The 17,491-nt window shown below is 46.4% G+C and overlaps 1 protein-coding gene across 1 annotated transcript in view; it reads right to left on the reverse strand.

The window, feature by feature from the left end:
* Positions 1–2,442: 2,442 nt before the first annotated feature.
* Fam114a2 (family with sequence similarity 114 member A2) overlaps positions 2,443–17,491 on the reverse strand; it is a 34,214-nt gene continuing 19,165 nt past the window's right edge. Inside the window, 5 exon segments of the mRNA XM_037201345.1 lie at positions 2,443–3,613; positions 5,745–5,798; positions 9,168–9,240; positions 11,656–11,795; positions 12,706–12,828. Coding sequence (XP_037057240.1) covers positions 3,479–3,613; positions 5,745–5,798; positions 9,168–9,240; positions 11,656–11,795; positions 12,706–12,828 — 525 coding nt within the window. The 3' untranslated portion in view covers positions 2,443–3,478.

Genomic DNA, 17,491 nt, shown 5'->3' on the forward strand with positions numbered 1-17,491 from the left:
TCACTGTAAGTTATTTGGATGAGACTGCCCATTCCAGCTCATAAATGTGCTTTCAAAAGTTATACAAGCTAGTTACGTCTTTAATCCCAGCACTTGGGAGGCAGAAGCAAGTGGATCTCTCTGAGTTCGAGGCCAGCCTGGTCTATATAGTAAGCTCCAGACTAGCCAGGAATATACAGTGAGACTCTGTCTCAAAAAAGAAAAAAAAAAAAAGACTAAGATATCTATGTACATAAAATAAGTGATAGTGGAATGTTTGGTCACAAATGTGACACGTGTATCACACCCCATCCCCACAAGGCTCAAAGGACAAACAGCATGTAAGCATAGACAGGCTGTGAGAGGAGAGTTTGTGGAGGACTGTTGTGAAAGTGTTTTCCAGACATGGCAGGAACACTGAACTCATGAGCTCACAGCCGCTGTGGATGCCTGCACACAACCTGAAAAGGATCAAGCCAGTCAGCAGTCTGCTGTGGATGGGAAGGGGTTCATGATGGCTGCTCTGGAAGGGAGGAGTCCGTTTTCCTCAGGGGGAGGTCCCTGGTAGATTGCTCATGCTTCAGTGGATGGTCCCATACATATGTACATGTAGGCAGCATTAATGGGACACAGTGGGTTTTGGTTTTGGTTTTTTAATCTTTTTAAAGGACATGAAGTTGGGAGGGGACATTGTGGTGGTGGTCTAGGAAAGTTAGAAATGGGGTTGGGAGTATATAGAATGTTAAGTAACTGTTGCCACTCTGGGTTTGGTCCTAGGTTTTGGCACCAAAACGTGAGTTTTGCAGCTCTGGGAAAGGTATCTTGACTACTTGGAAAGTCAGGCGACACCTTGAGCTGCTAGGACAGCTCAGTCCTGGAAGGGAAGGTATTCTGACTGCTCGGTAGAGTCAGGCCTGGAGCTGCTGGGACAGCTCAGCAGGGAAGGGTATTCTGACTGTTCAGGAGTCAGGGTATACCTGGTGTGATGGGGGATGGTCTCCCCGCAGGACATAGCAATCCTGCTCCTCTCCTGGAGAGCCGCTACAGCAGAGCTTTCCTCAGCCCCCACTTAAGGGGGCTTCCTAGCAGAGCTCTGCTTCTTCTCCAGCCCAAGATGTTGCTTCTTTTGCTTCACTCTGCAAAAGGGGAAACCCCTGCAGAAATGTAGCAATCTCCTCCAGCTCTGGAGCAAAGTGTTAGTTTTCCAGCTCTCTCTTGCTCTGTCCACTAAGGGACGTCTCAGCAAGGTTTTTCTCAGCACCAGTGAATGAAGATCTTCACACCCAAAACTCTTTTGAGAAAGATTTATTTGGAAAGGAGGAGTCCAGGAGAATAGCTGCTTCTACCAGGGTGGAGAGAACAGCCCACAACTGACCAGGCAGGCTGGTTTATATAGGATCTCTTGGGGGCGGAGTCAAACAGGGATTGGTTAGGTTTTTTTGTTTTTTTTTTTTTCTGCCTAGGGATTGGTCAGCTTTGTGGGCTTGGAGCAGAGATGGCCCTGATTCAGAGCCAAACTGTGTTTTTTTCACTGGCCTTTCTTGGCTTTTTGATACTAATTCTAAAGCCAGGGCATATTTTTTTTTTACTGACTCTGATTCTAAGGACCAAGAGTGTTTCTTTGGTATTGGTTTCAGAGTCAGGGCATGTTTCCTTGGTTCTGGGTTTGGTGATAAAATGGTTATTTCTCTGGCTCAGGTCCCAGATCTAGGCTGTGTTTCTTTCCCTGGTTCTGGGCTTCAGGGTCACAGTGCTACTTTCCTGCTCTGTGATTGGTTGGTTTCACAGGTCAGTTGGCCAGGGGCAGAGATGCCTCTGTCTGAGTTTCTTTAGCCAGCTCCTTTTCCCTACATAGAATACAAATGTGTTGTTCACATGTATGAAATTATCAAACAATAACAAAAATACTTTAAAAATACCAATGCATACATAGTCACTTGACCTCCACTTTAGAACCAGTTGGAGGACACAGCAGCAGCCATGTGTACAGAAAACACACGTGTGGGGCCCACTGCCCCTTCCTTCTGGTCAGGTCTTCACACAAGCTCAGGCCACTTAGAAAATGTACTGCCTGGCAAGTGCAGCACTGAATGTGAATGAAACTTTCATCACTTTTCTGCACCTTTAACTCAAGTGCTAAGAGAGCATCTGGATGTCCCTTTAACTCTCTAGGAAAGTGACAGACATGAAACACGTAGGGATATGAGATTTCTCCAGACGATACAATAACCAGCAAGGCTTATGAGCAGACTGGTGTCTGAGAAATGGACTGCAGTTGGCATCATTATCAGTGCATGGATTTTCAAAGTTCCCCTCACAGATTCAAGGGCCTTAACAACATGTTACCTTAAGAGTATCTCAGGATATCTTTGTTTCTCAAATGCTTCATTTCTAAACCTTTTATGAAAATGGACATTAAAGTAAAATATTTTAATTAATTTTTTTAAATATCACACATAGAAGTAAGTATAATTATGTTTTATTGTAAAGGTGTTCAAAGATGAAGGGCAGGGCTCTCAAGTTACCAGAGCCACTAGAAACCACAAAGTTAACAAACATTTTTAAAAAGCCTGGATATCAAAATAGCCTTTAACTGTTGAAAACTGCAAAGGAGCCTTAAGAGTATAGGACGGCCATTGAACTGTCTTCAAAGTGCACTAACTAATATAGTAAAACAAAGGAAGAATGAGGGGGAAATGTATTATGTCTGAGGCTAGATCCTGTTATAAAGTACACATTTTCACAGGACTCCACAAAAACCCCATCTCCACAAGAGCCTCCTCCCCTCCGGACCAGGCAGCTGAAGAATGCACCCTGCATTAATGCAGCCTCAGGCAGGGTGTGCACAATGCAGCCTGAAGAGACTCAGAGCATCTGTGGACATGCAACTGCATGATTTTGAATGAGCTGAGCAGGGGTTTCGCTGGGAATCATTTGAAGCCAAAGGGCACTTTGCTGTGGTTCATACATGTAGCTACGAGTTTCTCCACTATGCCAAACATCTACCGAAATGAAAGGGCAGAGGACACTGCCTGACCATCTCACTTGGGGCTTATGTGGTCTCAGTTCCGTAAAAGCCATAGACTATTCCAGTAAAGAGAAAGTCCATAGTGAAAAGAATGTCATAAATCCCAGGACACCAAGTTGACGTTTTGCTCTTTCCTGTTTAACAACCCACTGGCTGCAAATTACATCCATGGCAAACTTGTTAGTGTTTTCTGATATTTCTAAAGGAAGTCCAACGTTTTTGCCATAATGTCCCACTGACTTTCCTGAAATAATGTCTTTTCAAATAATTTATTTCTTCTAAGACTCGGAAGAGCAGTGTACGGACCTGAGTGCCTCAGCCACACAGAGAAGCAAGCACCCCTGTGAGCCCGCGCCCCTGCCTGGGTTTTCACACACTCAGTAATGTGCCGCTCGCTCTGGCTGCAGGGCTTCCCTGAGGAAAGTTGGGTTTCTCAGCCTTCATGATCTCAGGTAGACTCTTCTCTGCTCTTCAGTGCTCTGTCAGAGGGCTCTGGGCTGGCGGCTCACCCCTGGGTGACTCTGTCTTGCTCTCGATGAGAGAGATCTGCAGCACAGGCAGGAGAAGCTGGAAGGCATCTTGAATGTAGGAGGCACTGTTTGAGGCCTGGCAGGAGTGAAAAGTCATCAAAAAGAAAAGGTTACAATTGCCTGGGAGACAACAAACGACAGACCTGTGTCTGCAACCCAACAGAGGCCACAGCTTGTGAAGTAAAGAAAGGGCGGCTTGACTCCTGACTCAAGTCTGAGACAGGACGAGGCAGACCTAGGAGGTCATACAGCAACACCAAAGAGAATGCCAGCACCCCAACTCGCCCATCAGACATGGCAGCTTTGACTGCTGCTCAACTGGACATTCGAGGATCATCTAGCACCAGAGTCAGGCACTGACATGCTCTCAGGAGGCTCTGAAACATCATGGCTCCTCCCACAGATTCAGCGCCATGACAGAAGCACTGCCCTCAGGTAAGAAGAGTCCAGACAGCTCTGCCTGGTCAGTGGACAGGAGACAAGAGCCTTGGAGAGTCATTTCACCCCAGGGTGCAGATCTGATCTGTATCTGACAAGCCCTCCCCTGCCAGAATAACAACAGATAGCTCGTTACACTAAAGATGGGACATTTTCAAGGACAAGAGTGTTTCGGATCTGCATGTACCAACAGCCCGTTCAAAATGGTAACAGGGAGCTCACACCAAGACAGCCGCCTTTTGTCACCTATCAGTGGCTGGCACTCCTCTCAGAACCTCAGTGGGACACTTGATAACACAGTTTCCAGCACAGGAGACCTTAGAAGTCATCTAGTTACAGCTCCGTGCACTTAAAACAAGACTGCCAGAAGGGCGCCTCCAACCCAGGACTACAGAGCACTTGAGGGAGGCCCAGGGAGGCCTCCTGGCTGCAAAGTCTTTCAACTCTGCCAACTACTAAACCACAGACTCATGTTGAAAAATAGCTTAACTGGCCGGGCGGCAGTGGCTCACATCTTTAGTCCCAGCACTCGGGAGACAGAGCCAGGCGGATCTCTGTGAGTTCGAGGCCAGCCTGGTCTACAGAGCGAGATCCAGGACAGGCACCAAAACTACACAGAGAAACCCTGTCTCAAAACAAACAAACAAACAAAAAAATTAACTGACCACAAGAGTGCTGAGCTACTCAAAGCTGTGTAGCTGGAGGGTTAGGACCATTTCCTTAATAGTAACTTAATTTTAAACTGAACAGTCTAGTTGGTTCTCATTCACTTGTGCGTGCACATGTGGGAGCATGCGTGTTATAATGCACATGTGGAGTTCAGAGAACAACTTTAGTGAGACCATTCTCTCCTTCCACCACGGAGATCACACTCATGTTGTCAAGCTTGGTAACAAGCATTCTTACCGACTGAGCCATCTCACTGACCCTCAATTCACACTTCAAACCTAGCCAATTATCAACAGACTTCTCTCACTAGCTTTATGTAAGTGTGTTCTAAACAGGCCATCACAGGTCTCAGTTGTCAGAGTTCAGAAAGCATGGGCTCCAGAGACCACCCCCCTGGTGGCAATTTGATCAACTATGGCATCCTCTCGCACCTCTGGAGACATTTCTGTTATGTGCATTGGTGTTGTGCCTTCATGTATGTCTGTGTGAGGGTGTCAGATCCATGGAACTCAAGTTACAGACAGTTGTGAGCTGCCATGCAGGTGCTGGGAATTACACCCTAGGACCTCTGGAAGAGCAGCCAGTGCTTGTAACTGCTGAGCCATCTCTCCAGGCCCCCGTTCTGGAGACTGAACCCTACGGTCCTGATGCTCACAGACTGACAAGGAATGCATGCTCTAGTGGCGCTCTGTCAAAACAGAGAACTTCTTCCTCGGAAACGGCCACACGCTTTGTCTTCTAACACCTCTGCAAGGGCCCAGCCCTTCGGGAAGCAATGCTTGTCTGAGAGTGTCAGTCCTTCGTGCTCAGGAGCTGGTCTCCAGAAGGCGTTGCATTACTGAGAATTGTGCATTAAGCTGTCAAGGGGTAGGGACTGAGTAATGATAGCCTATGGCCTCTTCCATCCAAGTTTATCCTGCAGCTTTGTTACACCTTCCAAATACTGAGTAGGGAAGGCACATCAAATAAACAGCAATTAGTCGTATCTGTCCCTGAAGGGCTAAACTGCAATCTGATTTGTAAAAAACAAAAGCTAAGGAGGTAATAAATTAATGCAGGATGTCTTAGGAGTCAGAGATGTAAAAACCATTACTACCCACCTCCAGAAACACTGCGGTGATTAATGGATTAAGAACGTCTGCCTTTTCTCTGACCTGGAATAAAGGAGACAGTTTTGTCACAGTACACCTTAAGGAAACAACAAGCAGAACAGATTCCCACCTCCAGATCCCACACCTCCAACCCCAGTGTTTCCTTGAAACACACATGGGTAAACAAAGGCACAGAACATCTCAACCAAGGAAGGGTAAAGTGACATCTCTGGAAAGAAACTTTAAGTGCTGTAAACTTCCTTTCTATACCTTTCTACACTACCAAATTGAGAACGTACTGCTTTGCAGTTTTGAGGGGATTGCTGCTGTTAATGTTCCTTGGTGTGTGAATGTGTGTATGTGTGTGTGTGAGTGCATGTGCGCGCACATGTGTCTGCTCTCAAGGTCCACCCGAGGCACAGCACGAGTGTGGAGGGCAGAGGACAGTGTGCAGGAGTCAGTTCCCTCCTTTCGCCTTGGTCCTGGACACTGGACTCAGGTCATCAGGTTTGCTGGGCCAGTGCCTTCGCCCTGAGCTACCTCACCAACCCTGTCGTCTTTCATCAGCTTTGTAAAAACCTTCATTCTGAATGGTGTAAACACAAAATGAGAATGGTGTAAACACAAAATGAATTGTATTCGGGCAAAAAAAAGAAATGAGTGTCCTTAGCAGGAGAGGTGATACTCTCTAGAACATCCTCACGTTGAGTAGAATAGGTGGAATCCAGAGTGACATATCTCTGTGCGTGTGGAGAACAGGATGGGAGGGAGGGCAGTACACAGGACTATTTAAGAGACGGATGATCATCCAGCACTAGGAGGGACAAGAGAGAAAAACAGGGGGTGAATTTGTACACATGAGGGCTAGTGCTGTCACCCTGACAGACTCCAGAACCAGCTGGGAGATGGGCCTCTGAGCATGCCTGCGAGGGGTCATCTAGACTAGGTGAAGGGACCGCTGGTGGGACCGCTCCCTAAGCTGAAGTGGAGTGCAGGCCGCACACGAGCGCACAGGCATCCGCTGCTCTCTCCTCCTGACCGCAGACAATGTGACCTCCCCACCAGGGTGGACGTCATCCCGTAACTTTCCCTTCGACTGTGTTGGTCACAATATTCTATCACAGCAGCAGGAAAAGAAACCAAGACAGTGCACTCAAAGAAATTAAAACAATGAAATATACACGCAGATAACCCAGAAGAAGAAAGTCATCTGCATCTTAGAAGGGCAGTCGGACCCTGACTTCTAAAGCAAGCACAGTCAACCACCTCAACTGTTTGGAAGAGAGGCCTCTTGTGACTCATTTCATATAAACACATCAGCAGCACTTTGTGGCTGACTAGCTATCTTAAAGTGCCTTCTCAGAACACAAAGTGACTCCATTAAACTAACTTCAGGAAACTCAGCAGCTCCTTTAAAGAAAACACTAGGAGGGAAGAGAAGCTACAATCTAGCATATTCCAAAGAGAAAAAGTCCAAACTCCAGCTTTAGGATTCATTTGGGCCACAGTTTTGCTAAATTTCGGGCCCCACAGCAACTCTGACATGATGTGAACACTGTGGAGTTATTTTCTCTACTCTCGTGCTCTTGATCTATCTCACTCTGTGATCATTGGTTTCCTGATCACCTTCCACATCACTCATCAACCTTAGTAATCTTAGACCATGAAGGTGAAGCAGACAGAGTAGCAGACAGCCAGAGCAAGAGACTGGCTAAAACACTGTCAGCCACACAAAGGAAAGAGAAAGTGAATGGCAAGGCTACAAGCTCTACAAGCCCACTTCCAGTGACATACTTCCTGCAGCAAGGCTCAACATCCAATAAATTCCATGACCTTCCCAACAGCACTGGGACCAAATAGTCAAACAGAGGAGTCTATGGTGGGCATTCCTCACGCAAACCACCAGAGCACAATACATGGTACTCAAATAAAGACTAAGAAACAAAACTGTGTGTCTACAGTCTCATGACCTCTGGCAAGGGGACAGAGACTTCAGTGGGGAAGGGGATAATTTTTACAGCGGTGCATGAGACGGAAGAATACAAACCAATGAAGCTGTACCCTGCCCCTCCCACCACACACACACATTTTAACTCAACATTCATCACAAACATAAGAGCTCAGCGCTCATCAAAGAAAACTCAAAGTTGATCTTGGGTTAGTTGATGCCTTCTAAGTTAAAACACCGAAACTGTATGTGCTGATAAAGACCACTGAATGTAGACTTTTGTTGAAATGTTTACACTATGCATAAGACACTATCAAGAAAATAAAACAGGAACCCAGATATGGTGGTGCACACCTGTAATTCCAACAGTCAGGAAGCAAAGGCAAGAGGATACCAAGTTCAAGGCCAGCCTGGGATACACAGACCCTGTGTCAAAAACCCAAAAGATAGGCCTATAACTCTGTGGTAGAGTATTTGCCATGCATATGTAAGTCCCTGGATTTGATCCCCAGCACTGCAAAAGCAAACAAGCAAAAAATAAAATAAAAATAAAAACAACCCACATACTAAGGGAGAGAGAGTCTGTGTCTATCACACACCTGACAAGAAACTGGCATCTGTAAGACACAATAAGTTCCTACATGTCAGTAATAAAATCCAGACAACCCAATTAGTTTCTGCATCAGACATTTCTCTAAAACCACACAAGTGGCCGAGAAGTGTGCGGAAGACCCTCAGTGTCATTAGATACTAGAGAAATGCCAATCTAGTCAGCAGTGAGGCACGACTTCACACTCACCAACACACCGAAAACCACAGACAAACCACAGCTAATGCTGGTGGAGACGCAGGAAGTCTGGCATTCCCTACATCGCTGGTAAGAATGTCAAACTATGGAGCCACTCTGGAAGCCATCTGCAATGACTATCTCACCTAGAAAGCCCAGCAATCCTCATCTAGTATTCTACCCAAGACAAGTGAAACCATGTTCACACAACAGCTCACACCATGGTCATGACAACTCATTCACAATAATCACAAACAGGAACAGTCCAAATGTCTGTCAACTGAAAAAGATAAAACGTGGTACACTCAGCCATAAAACAAAGCATTAATGAAAAACAGGAAGTACTAACACATGCTAAAACAAGACCAACTTCAAAACTACCATGCTAATCTAACAAAACATACTTGTGTGATCTCATTGACACAAGATGTCCAGCATAGGAAAGTTTTATGGAGAAAGAAATGCAGCATCATTGCCTAGGGTTGGGGAGTGTGGAGAAGGAAATGGGGAGTGCTACTGTGTGGAACACTTAGGGGCAGTGATGGAATTATCCTAAAATCCAATTCTATAACAACTGTACATCTCTGTAAATACATGTACTAACAACCATCAACGTGTGCCCTTAAACATGTGAACTTTATGGTGTATAAATTACATCAACCATTCAGCCATTAGCCCCAGGAGGCAGAACTCTTACCCCAGCAGTGGTGAGGCAGGTGGTGAACTCTTTAGACAGAGAGCCCAGGTCTTTACACAGCACGACTGTCACCCTGGAGGAAGAACATGTCAGAAGAGTCCTGCTCTTCTTCTTTCTCTTTCTACTCCTTTAATAAACGAAACAGGTCACTCCTAAGAACAATGGAGAAAGAAGCCTTTAAGGGGTAAACACCCCTTTCTCTCCTAGTGTTTCAGTATGAGATACACAATCCCAAAGTGACACACTCAAGAGACAGAGTGACGCTGCCACTTGTTCTGGACTCCAGCTTGGGTTCCAGTGGCCATCAGCACACCTGGAGGGTAGTAAGTGCTAATCAGTGCCCATTTCTTCCTGCTACAGACAGACCCTTACCTGCCTTTTCCTACAAGGGATGCTTCCTGGGTGAATGAGCTCTCTGATTCTGCACTGGAAACCATGGTGTTCTTGCTCATCATGACTTGTGAACTAACCTTCCTCTCCCAGGTTCCAGTCCATGAAGGGCAGCTCCTCTATTTTCTAGCTCCCTTCCTTCTTGTCCAAGTCCCTCCAGCCTGAGTTGTGAAAACAGCTCTCTGCCCTTGCTCATCTCTCACCTGCATCTGTTTTCTCGGCTCTTCCACACCCAGTGTGGTAGTTCCCCAATGCTCAGCACTGGCCTGGTCTCCGTATGTGACGACTCCTTTACTCTCTCAACCCCACTCTAATCTAGGCAGGCACTGACATTATTGGCTTGGATTTTTGTTTTGTTTGTTTGTTTTGTTTTTTGTTTTGTTCTGTTTTTGAGATAGGGTCTCTCTAAGTAACTCTGGATGTCCTGGAACTATGGACACCGGGCTAGTCTCAAACTCAGAGATCCATCTGCCTCTGCCCCCAAAACGCTGGGGAAACAATGAAACTAAAGAAAGTTGAGCAACCTGGCCACTGTCATTCAGCTTACAAGTAACAGTCAGCTTCAAAAGATTAGTTACAAGACGTCCTAGAACTAAAAGTCTGCTTAGAACCCTCACATTTTGGGGTGTCTATTGGCCTTATCCTAACTGACTGTTCACAGGGTATCCCTTTTTGGCCTTCAGAGGCATCTTTCAGTAGGTAAATACAACCATCTCCTCCTAAATAAGGCCACACTGACTAGGAGAGCTTTCCCTAAGAAGCCTGTCTACTTTCCCATGAGAAAAGGCAGTAGTGCTGCTGAGGTTAGCACCAAACGCCAACCTTAACTCCCACCAGAAGAAAAGAAATATAGCTCAGCATGCACTCACTCGGAAAATACCTATGGAAAATCCTCTGTGGGCCACAACAGTGCGGAGGAGAGCTCCAGCTCTCACAGGTTTTTAACCTGCTGGCCAATCAAGAATGAGATTACACACAACACACACACACACACACACACACACACACACACACACACACACGCACACGCACACGCACACATATGCACAAAATTTGTGTATGGAAACATGAACACACATTACAGAAGGTGAGATGAGCTACAATAAAGCTGACAGAGGATTAGAGAATGACGGGAGAAGCTGTTTTAGACTGTGAGGCGAGGGGATGCCTGAGGTGGCAAGAAGTAGATGGTTAAGGAATGAGGCGGGCATAGAAGGGCATTCCAAGCTGCAGGAATGGCCACTCTTCCACACAATTGGGTCTGTGTCCTTCATCCTCAAGGATGCTCCAGACAACACTAGGAACCCTGTAAGGCAGCAAGGATGCTGCAGCTGGGGAGAGCTGGAGAATCACACCAGACTCTCAGACTGCCATCTAACTTCTTTACGTCAAGTGAATGGCCAGGTGTCTAATTTCAGCACTCAGAAAGTAGGGGATTGGGAAATTGAGGCTGGCTTAGGCTACATTCCAAGACACACACTCTATGTGTATGTGTGTGTCTCTCTCTCTCTTTCACACACACACATACAAAAGAATGTCTATTTAGATCTAGAAACAACTAGGCTTAAGTTTATCTTTCCTACTGGAATTATCCACATTTTACTACTTTGAAATATGTTTGTTCAAAATCAGCAAAAAGAAAAAAAAAAAAAACATATGTGTCAGGCTTGGGCAGCCTCCCTTAACAGCCCAGGGTCCACAGCGCCTCCATTTGCAAAGTTGTGCTGTTATAAAAATCAGAACTAACACACACTAATCCCTTAGCATGGCGCCTGGCGTACAGTGCACAATGGAAACTAACAACTGTAATTAAGAGCTGGAGTGCTGAGGACCACTTTCTGTTGTTACTTATGCCAAGTTCCCCTCCTACTGAGACTAACAATCTGCAAAGAAACAGTTTTCAGAGGACAGATCTGTTAAGGAAAAGGGCAGGTTCATATGTAGACTTGTGCTTGCTCAATATGTTTTGATCCTAAACATATACCCATGTGCAATGGGAACAGAACCTTGCTTAAAAGCAAGTTTCTAAAACCTAGAAGGAGCAAGAAAAGCCTCTCAGCAGTTTCCCTGTGAGAGATGCAGACTGCATTGTACTTACTGGGAGAGTGTCTGGCTCCTCTCCAAGGCTGTCACCTCCTGCTTCTGGCCATGCAGAACCAAGGCCGCTGTTTTGTGGAACAGTTCGATGGAGCAGGCAGTCAATTCTGCTAAACTCCGGATTGCAAACGCGTGGATATCCTAAAAATCAAACAAAGAAACAGTATTATTATTGCTGTTTGTCACTCTACGTGGAGATGACAGCACCTTGCTTCTCACACTGAAGAACTCGGTACTTTCCAAGCAGAAAAGACGAATGGCCACTGTTGAACAGACCTGCTGCTCTTCTTCCACAGTACAGCACCTTTCACAGCCTGGCTCCTAACCACAGCAGCCTCCTGCACAGCTGGCTGGGACCACGTAACTAAGTCTGGCCAAAGGACTGAGATAAGTGTCTGGCAGCTTACTCTGAGTTACTGCCAACTTCCCACCCTCCTTTCCTCCCTCCTTCACTTCCCTATTTTTCATTATTCCTCTCCTATAGTCTGGAACTAAAATGATACCATCCTGAATCCTAATGTTGAAATTATTGATCCCAGCATAACAAAATAAACTGCAATGTCGACTTCTATCTTAGTGGGGAGGGGGGCTATGCACTCACCTGTGTGTGTGCATGTGTGGGGTCCAGAGGCCCATGGCCAATGCCTTCCTCTGTCACTCTCCACTTTATTTTTGTGACAGGGTCTGTCACTGAACTTGGAGATTAATGTTACAGGTAGACTGGCTGGCTAGTGAGATCCAGGAGAATCTTCCTGCCCTCACACTCCCCACCCTCCAGTGCTGCAACTGGGATACCACACCCAGCCTTGTATGTGGACGCTGGGAACCCACGTTCAGGTCCCAGTGCTTGGGCAGCCACACCCAGCCTTGTATGTGGACGCTGGGAACCCACGTTCAGGTCCCAGGGCTTGGGCAGCCACACCCAGCCTTGTATGTGGACGCTGGGAACCCACGTTCAGGTCCCAGGGCTTGGGCAGCAAGCACTTTGCCGCTGAGCCATCCGCCAGCCTGAAATTTTATCTTTGTTTAAGAGCTTAGTTGCTTTGGTTACCTCTATTGAAGTTTGTTTGGCTTCCTCAGTATTTTCTGTCTCCACCTGATTTTCCCCTTCTTCTTTCTCTGCTACTGGGTTAGCCAGAGATGTCCTGATCCATTCGTATGCTGTATTTCTTGCCTAAGTAAAGAAGATAATCCAAGAGTTCAATGCAGTTCTTACCAGGACTACATCTGTACCCTGAGGAGCAGCTCTTCTCACCAGAACAGACCATGTGACTTTTAAGTCCTTGTCTTACTAGATAGAAACTCGTACACTGAACCCTGTCCAGTGGCTCCCCGTGAACTCCCTAGTTCTATGGCTTCTCTAAAACGGAGGTTTATGTTAGGCAGAGCACATGCATCTAGAGCACAGAGCAGACATGTCCACGGGTCTGTGATTCTAAAGCTGGAAGTCAGGTCAAGTTGCAAAGCACTGCCCCCAAGCCAAAGTCCTCCACATCCCTTACTCAATCCTGCTTACACCAAAGACTTCTGCTCATCATCTACAACCTCAACCATTCTTAAAATTGGCTCTACATTCATTCTCATTTGTGCCTGCATGTTTAAAGCACAGCCAATGTCAGACATGATGCCCAGTCGCATGTAATAATTCACTGACTAATTATGTGAAGATTGTCACTCCATACAAATTCTACAATTTTCCTTTCTCCTATAATGAACTTTTCTGTTTTTGTTTTGTTTTGTTTGTTTGTTTTAACATGATCTTTAACATGATCTAGTTTTTTACCCACCCTTACAGTCACTATTTCTCAGTCTACAAGACCAGTGTAATACTGATCTTGCTGGCCTGCCTATATTCTACAGATCTCACCCCACTCACCCTACTACTGCTTCTGCCTAGATCGTTATTTCCAATCTTAACTTCTTTCTCTGGAAAATCAAAGCACCCCAAATGCTTGTTAGACACTTACTGAAATTCTGCAACTACTCCGCATATAGCATGTAAAGGAAATGTAATAGTTTTATTTTCCTATCCCTAATCGATCCTTTCATTAGCCAAACTTTAGAGGTATTGATCTATACAAAGGACTCAAGCAAATGTATGAGAGTCAACTAGGATTTTTCCGATGGTCTGATTTTGCACAAGATTCTTCTCTAATCTGCCTCCACCTTCCTCCTCTGTTACCACCATTAGCATTCAGAGCCACATCATGACTAGTCTATTGCTTCCGATGCAGCTCATCTTCAATTTATTTTCACTGTCATAATGCTGTCAGTGATCTGCCTACCATAGAGAGCTGACCATTTCCCTTGTGATGGCTTGAATGAGAACAGACCCCATAGGCACTTGTGTCTGAATGCTTAGTCAGCAGTCAGTGGAACTGCTTAGGAAGGATTAGGAGATATGGTCCTGTAGGAGGAGGTATGTCACTGGGAGTGGGTTTTCAAAAGCCCACACCAGGTCCATGGTGTGTGTGTGTGTGTGTGTGTGTGTGTGTGTGTGTGTGTGTGTGTGTGTGTGTGTATGTGTGTGTCCATGTGCCATACCTGCCTGCCACCATGCTCCCTGACATGATGGTCATGGACTAACTCTTTGAAACTGTGAGTAAGTGAACCGCTAATTAAATGCTATCTTTTAATAGTTGCCTTGGTCATAGTGTTTTGTCACAGCACTAGAACAGTAACTAATACACCTCTTTTGGTGTGTGGTCCCCCATCAACTAGATCACACTCCTTCACGTGATCTAACTACTTTTCAATCTCACTTCTCACTGGTGGTCCAGTAAGATGACCTGCAACTACATCTGTTTTCTCCCAACCCTTCATCCAAACATCACCTCCTCCACATAATTTCCAAAGACCTTCCAGGAGACAAGGCACCCAAGCAACCTTTCTCTGAATTTCCACACTCCCAGAATACCACTTAAATTCAGTGCTTACCTTCTGGTCTTCTGACACTGAAACCAACTATCTTAGTCTCCTAACTAGAATGCACACTAAAGGTCAGTTGTTGAAAGGCTATTTGGTTTGCAAACCTAGTTCTGGCATGTGTGTTCCTAACCCTCTACCTCCCTTCTTTTTGTAGCTTACTGGTTTGGGTTCTAGATTCTTCTTGGTTTATGTATTCTGGATGAGTCTTGCCTACTTCCTCAAGCACCAACAGTTAGCAAATGATTCCAATTAGCTACAAGAACCATTAATCCCTACGTCCCCTCAATAATTGGTTTGTGGACAAGAAAGTGATCCAGTGGAGTCAATGGATTCACACAGTATCAGTAAAATTACTAAGAGAGCTAAGCCACCAGCCCAAAGCTGTCAGTGGTCCCTTAACACCATGTACAAAAGTATCCTTCAACAAAGCCAAGGAAAAACAGCAGAGCCCAGAGGGACAGGCTCCTCACAGCGCCACGCCTGAAGCAATACTGCTCCTCAATGTTCTAGCTTCTTTGGCTACTGTGTCCTCTCTTTTTATACCACTCCACTTGAGTTTTTATCATTTGTAGAGGAAGCACTTTGATGCCTGTGCTGGTTGAGTTTTGTCAACTTGACATAACTGGGAAGAGGGAATCTTAATTGAGAAAATGCCACCATAAGACTGGCCTGTAGGTAGTCTGAGGTGTTGTCCTGATTAATGATTGATGTGGGAGAGTCCAACTTACTGTGGGTGGTGCCACCCCCTGGGCCAGTGGCCCCAGGCTGTATAGTCAGACAGGCTGAGCAGGCTAGGGGGACTAAGCCAGTAAACACTGTTCCTCCACGGAGTCTGAAGACAGTTCCTGCCTCCAGGTTCCTGCCATGACTTCCTTCAGTGATGGAATCCTTCCTGAGTTGCTTTTGGTCATGGTGTTTATCACAGTGACAGAAAAGTAACTTTCCTTGAATGAAGGCACCCACTTAATTGATTTTATACAGACACAAAAAATGCACTGAAAGCTGAGTCAGACAAGAAAGACCACAAATGACCTTGGTCATGTCACTGGACTTGAGCCTCTAAGGGACCCAGGTAGTACCACAACCAGCTGTAGAGAACCTGGTATCCATCCATTTGTTTCAGGGTTCTTTCCTTCCTTTTCAAAAGGGGACTACTCCCAAAGAACCTGCAGGAACAATACAATCTAGTTCTAAATAAACCCGCCCTTACCATTACTTAAATAGTAACCTCTCTGTCTCCCTCGCCCCCCAATAATGGGGGGGGCACCTGCTAGGGAGCTGATTAAGCTTTAAGTTGGCAAAAGCCAGACACAGCAATCCATGCCTGTAATGCCGGCATTGGTGAGCCAGAGACTCGAGGATCCCTGGCCCAGTTTCTGTCTGCTGCCTTTGGATCAGGCCGTAGCTCTCCGCTGCTGCTCCAGCACCATGTGTGGCACCATGCCCCTGCCATGACGATACTGGCCTCTGCGACGATAAGCAGGCCCCCAATTAAAGGATTTCTTTTTAAGAGTTGCCATGGTCATGGTGTCTCCTCACAGCAATAGGACAGTGACTAAGACAGTCGGCTGGCACATATGGAGAACGATGGACTCCAAGTCTGCTGTTGATGTTAAATATGCTGAAGTGACAACTGTACTGTGGTTATCAAAGGGACAGCCGCATCTTCCTACCTACCCTCCAACAGCTACGAGAACAGCAAGGGCATCTGAAGACAGAGACAGTACATGTGCAAGAGAAGTAGTGTGTCAACACTAGTGAGTGCACAGGAATGTTTTGTACTGGTTTTTTTTTTCACCCTTTTCTTGGTTTGATGTTGTTTCTAATATGCTGTCAGCAATGTCATGCTCTGAATCTGAAATGTCCCCTAAGGGCTCATATTTGGAACCCAGTTCACAGCTGCTGGAACTATGCTGGACGGCCGTGAAGCCTTTCGGAGGTGGGGCCTAGAAGGACCCTCGGAGCAGGACTCTGACGGGTATAGCCCAGGCCACTCTCTGCTGCCATAGGAACAGCCACCACCTCACACTCCTGGTCAGGGCTGAAATGCCGTGCCTTTCCCACTGAGATCCTGCGATCCTCTGAAAACATCTGCTAAAATAAGCCTTTCCTCCCTTGGGCCATTGATGTCAGGAATTTCAGTGGTGGTGATGTAAAAACTGCCCGGAGGCTGAGTGTTAGAAGTGCCTGCTGAGCACACGCCACTGGGAACGCACCATCCTCCCAGGCCAGCACACTGGGACACGACACAAAGACTCACACTCTCTACCTGCTGGGAGGGGAGGAAAGACGGCGGTGCCGCCTCCACACAGCCAGCAGCTCTACAGCCACGCAACACCGCATGCCTGCTGCGGCCTGCTGCTGCCTGCTGCCGGAACTGCTCAGGGTCGGGAGAGGTGGACGCAGGGGCAGGGGCAGCACATGACAACAAGCTGCGTCTCATAAGCAGACAGTGGAGTACATGGGAGCGCCCACTCTGAGCTCTGACAAGACTGTCCCAAACCCATGGGGACAGTTCAGAGTCACCACCCAAGACCAGGCTCAGCCATGGGACTTCCTCATTCCCACATTCTAAATGGTCACTAGCAGAGTCACTGTCGGTCACTGTCTGGCCACAGCAATGCTGAGCTCCAGGTCCAACGGGCAGGGCCCACACCTCATCATCTCTGATCAGAGACCTCATCCAATGGACACTTGACATCTGGTTCCCTGAAGTCTGGTCAGCACTGTCAACTTTAAATGGCCAGCCCTACAGGCTTGATAAAGCATTCAAACAAATGAAGTATCCCATATAAACAGGTCAGGATGGGACATGTGCTGGGGAAGCAGATATGGGTTCTACACACTAACCTGGAGAGTAGGAGGCAGGGAAAATGTGTAGAATCCTTTTCTAGAACTATCAAGAATAA

The sequence above is a fragment of the Peromyscus leucopus genome, chromosome 8b, assembly GCF_004664715.2.
Source record: "Peromyscus leucopus breed LL Stock chromosome 8b, UCI_PerLeu_2.1, whole genome shotgun sequence".
Taxonomy (NCBI): domain Eukaryota; kingdom Metazoa; phylum Chordata; class Mammalia; order Rodentia; family Cricetidae; genus Peromyscus; species Peromyscus leucopus.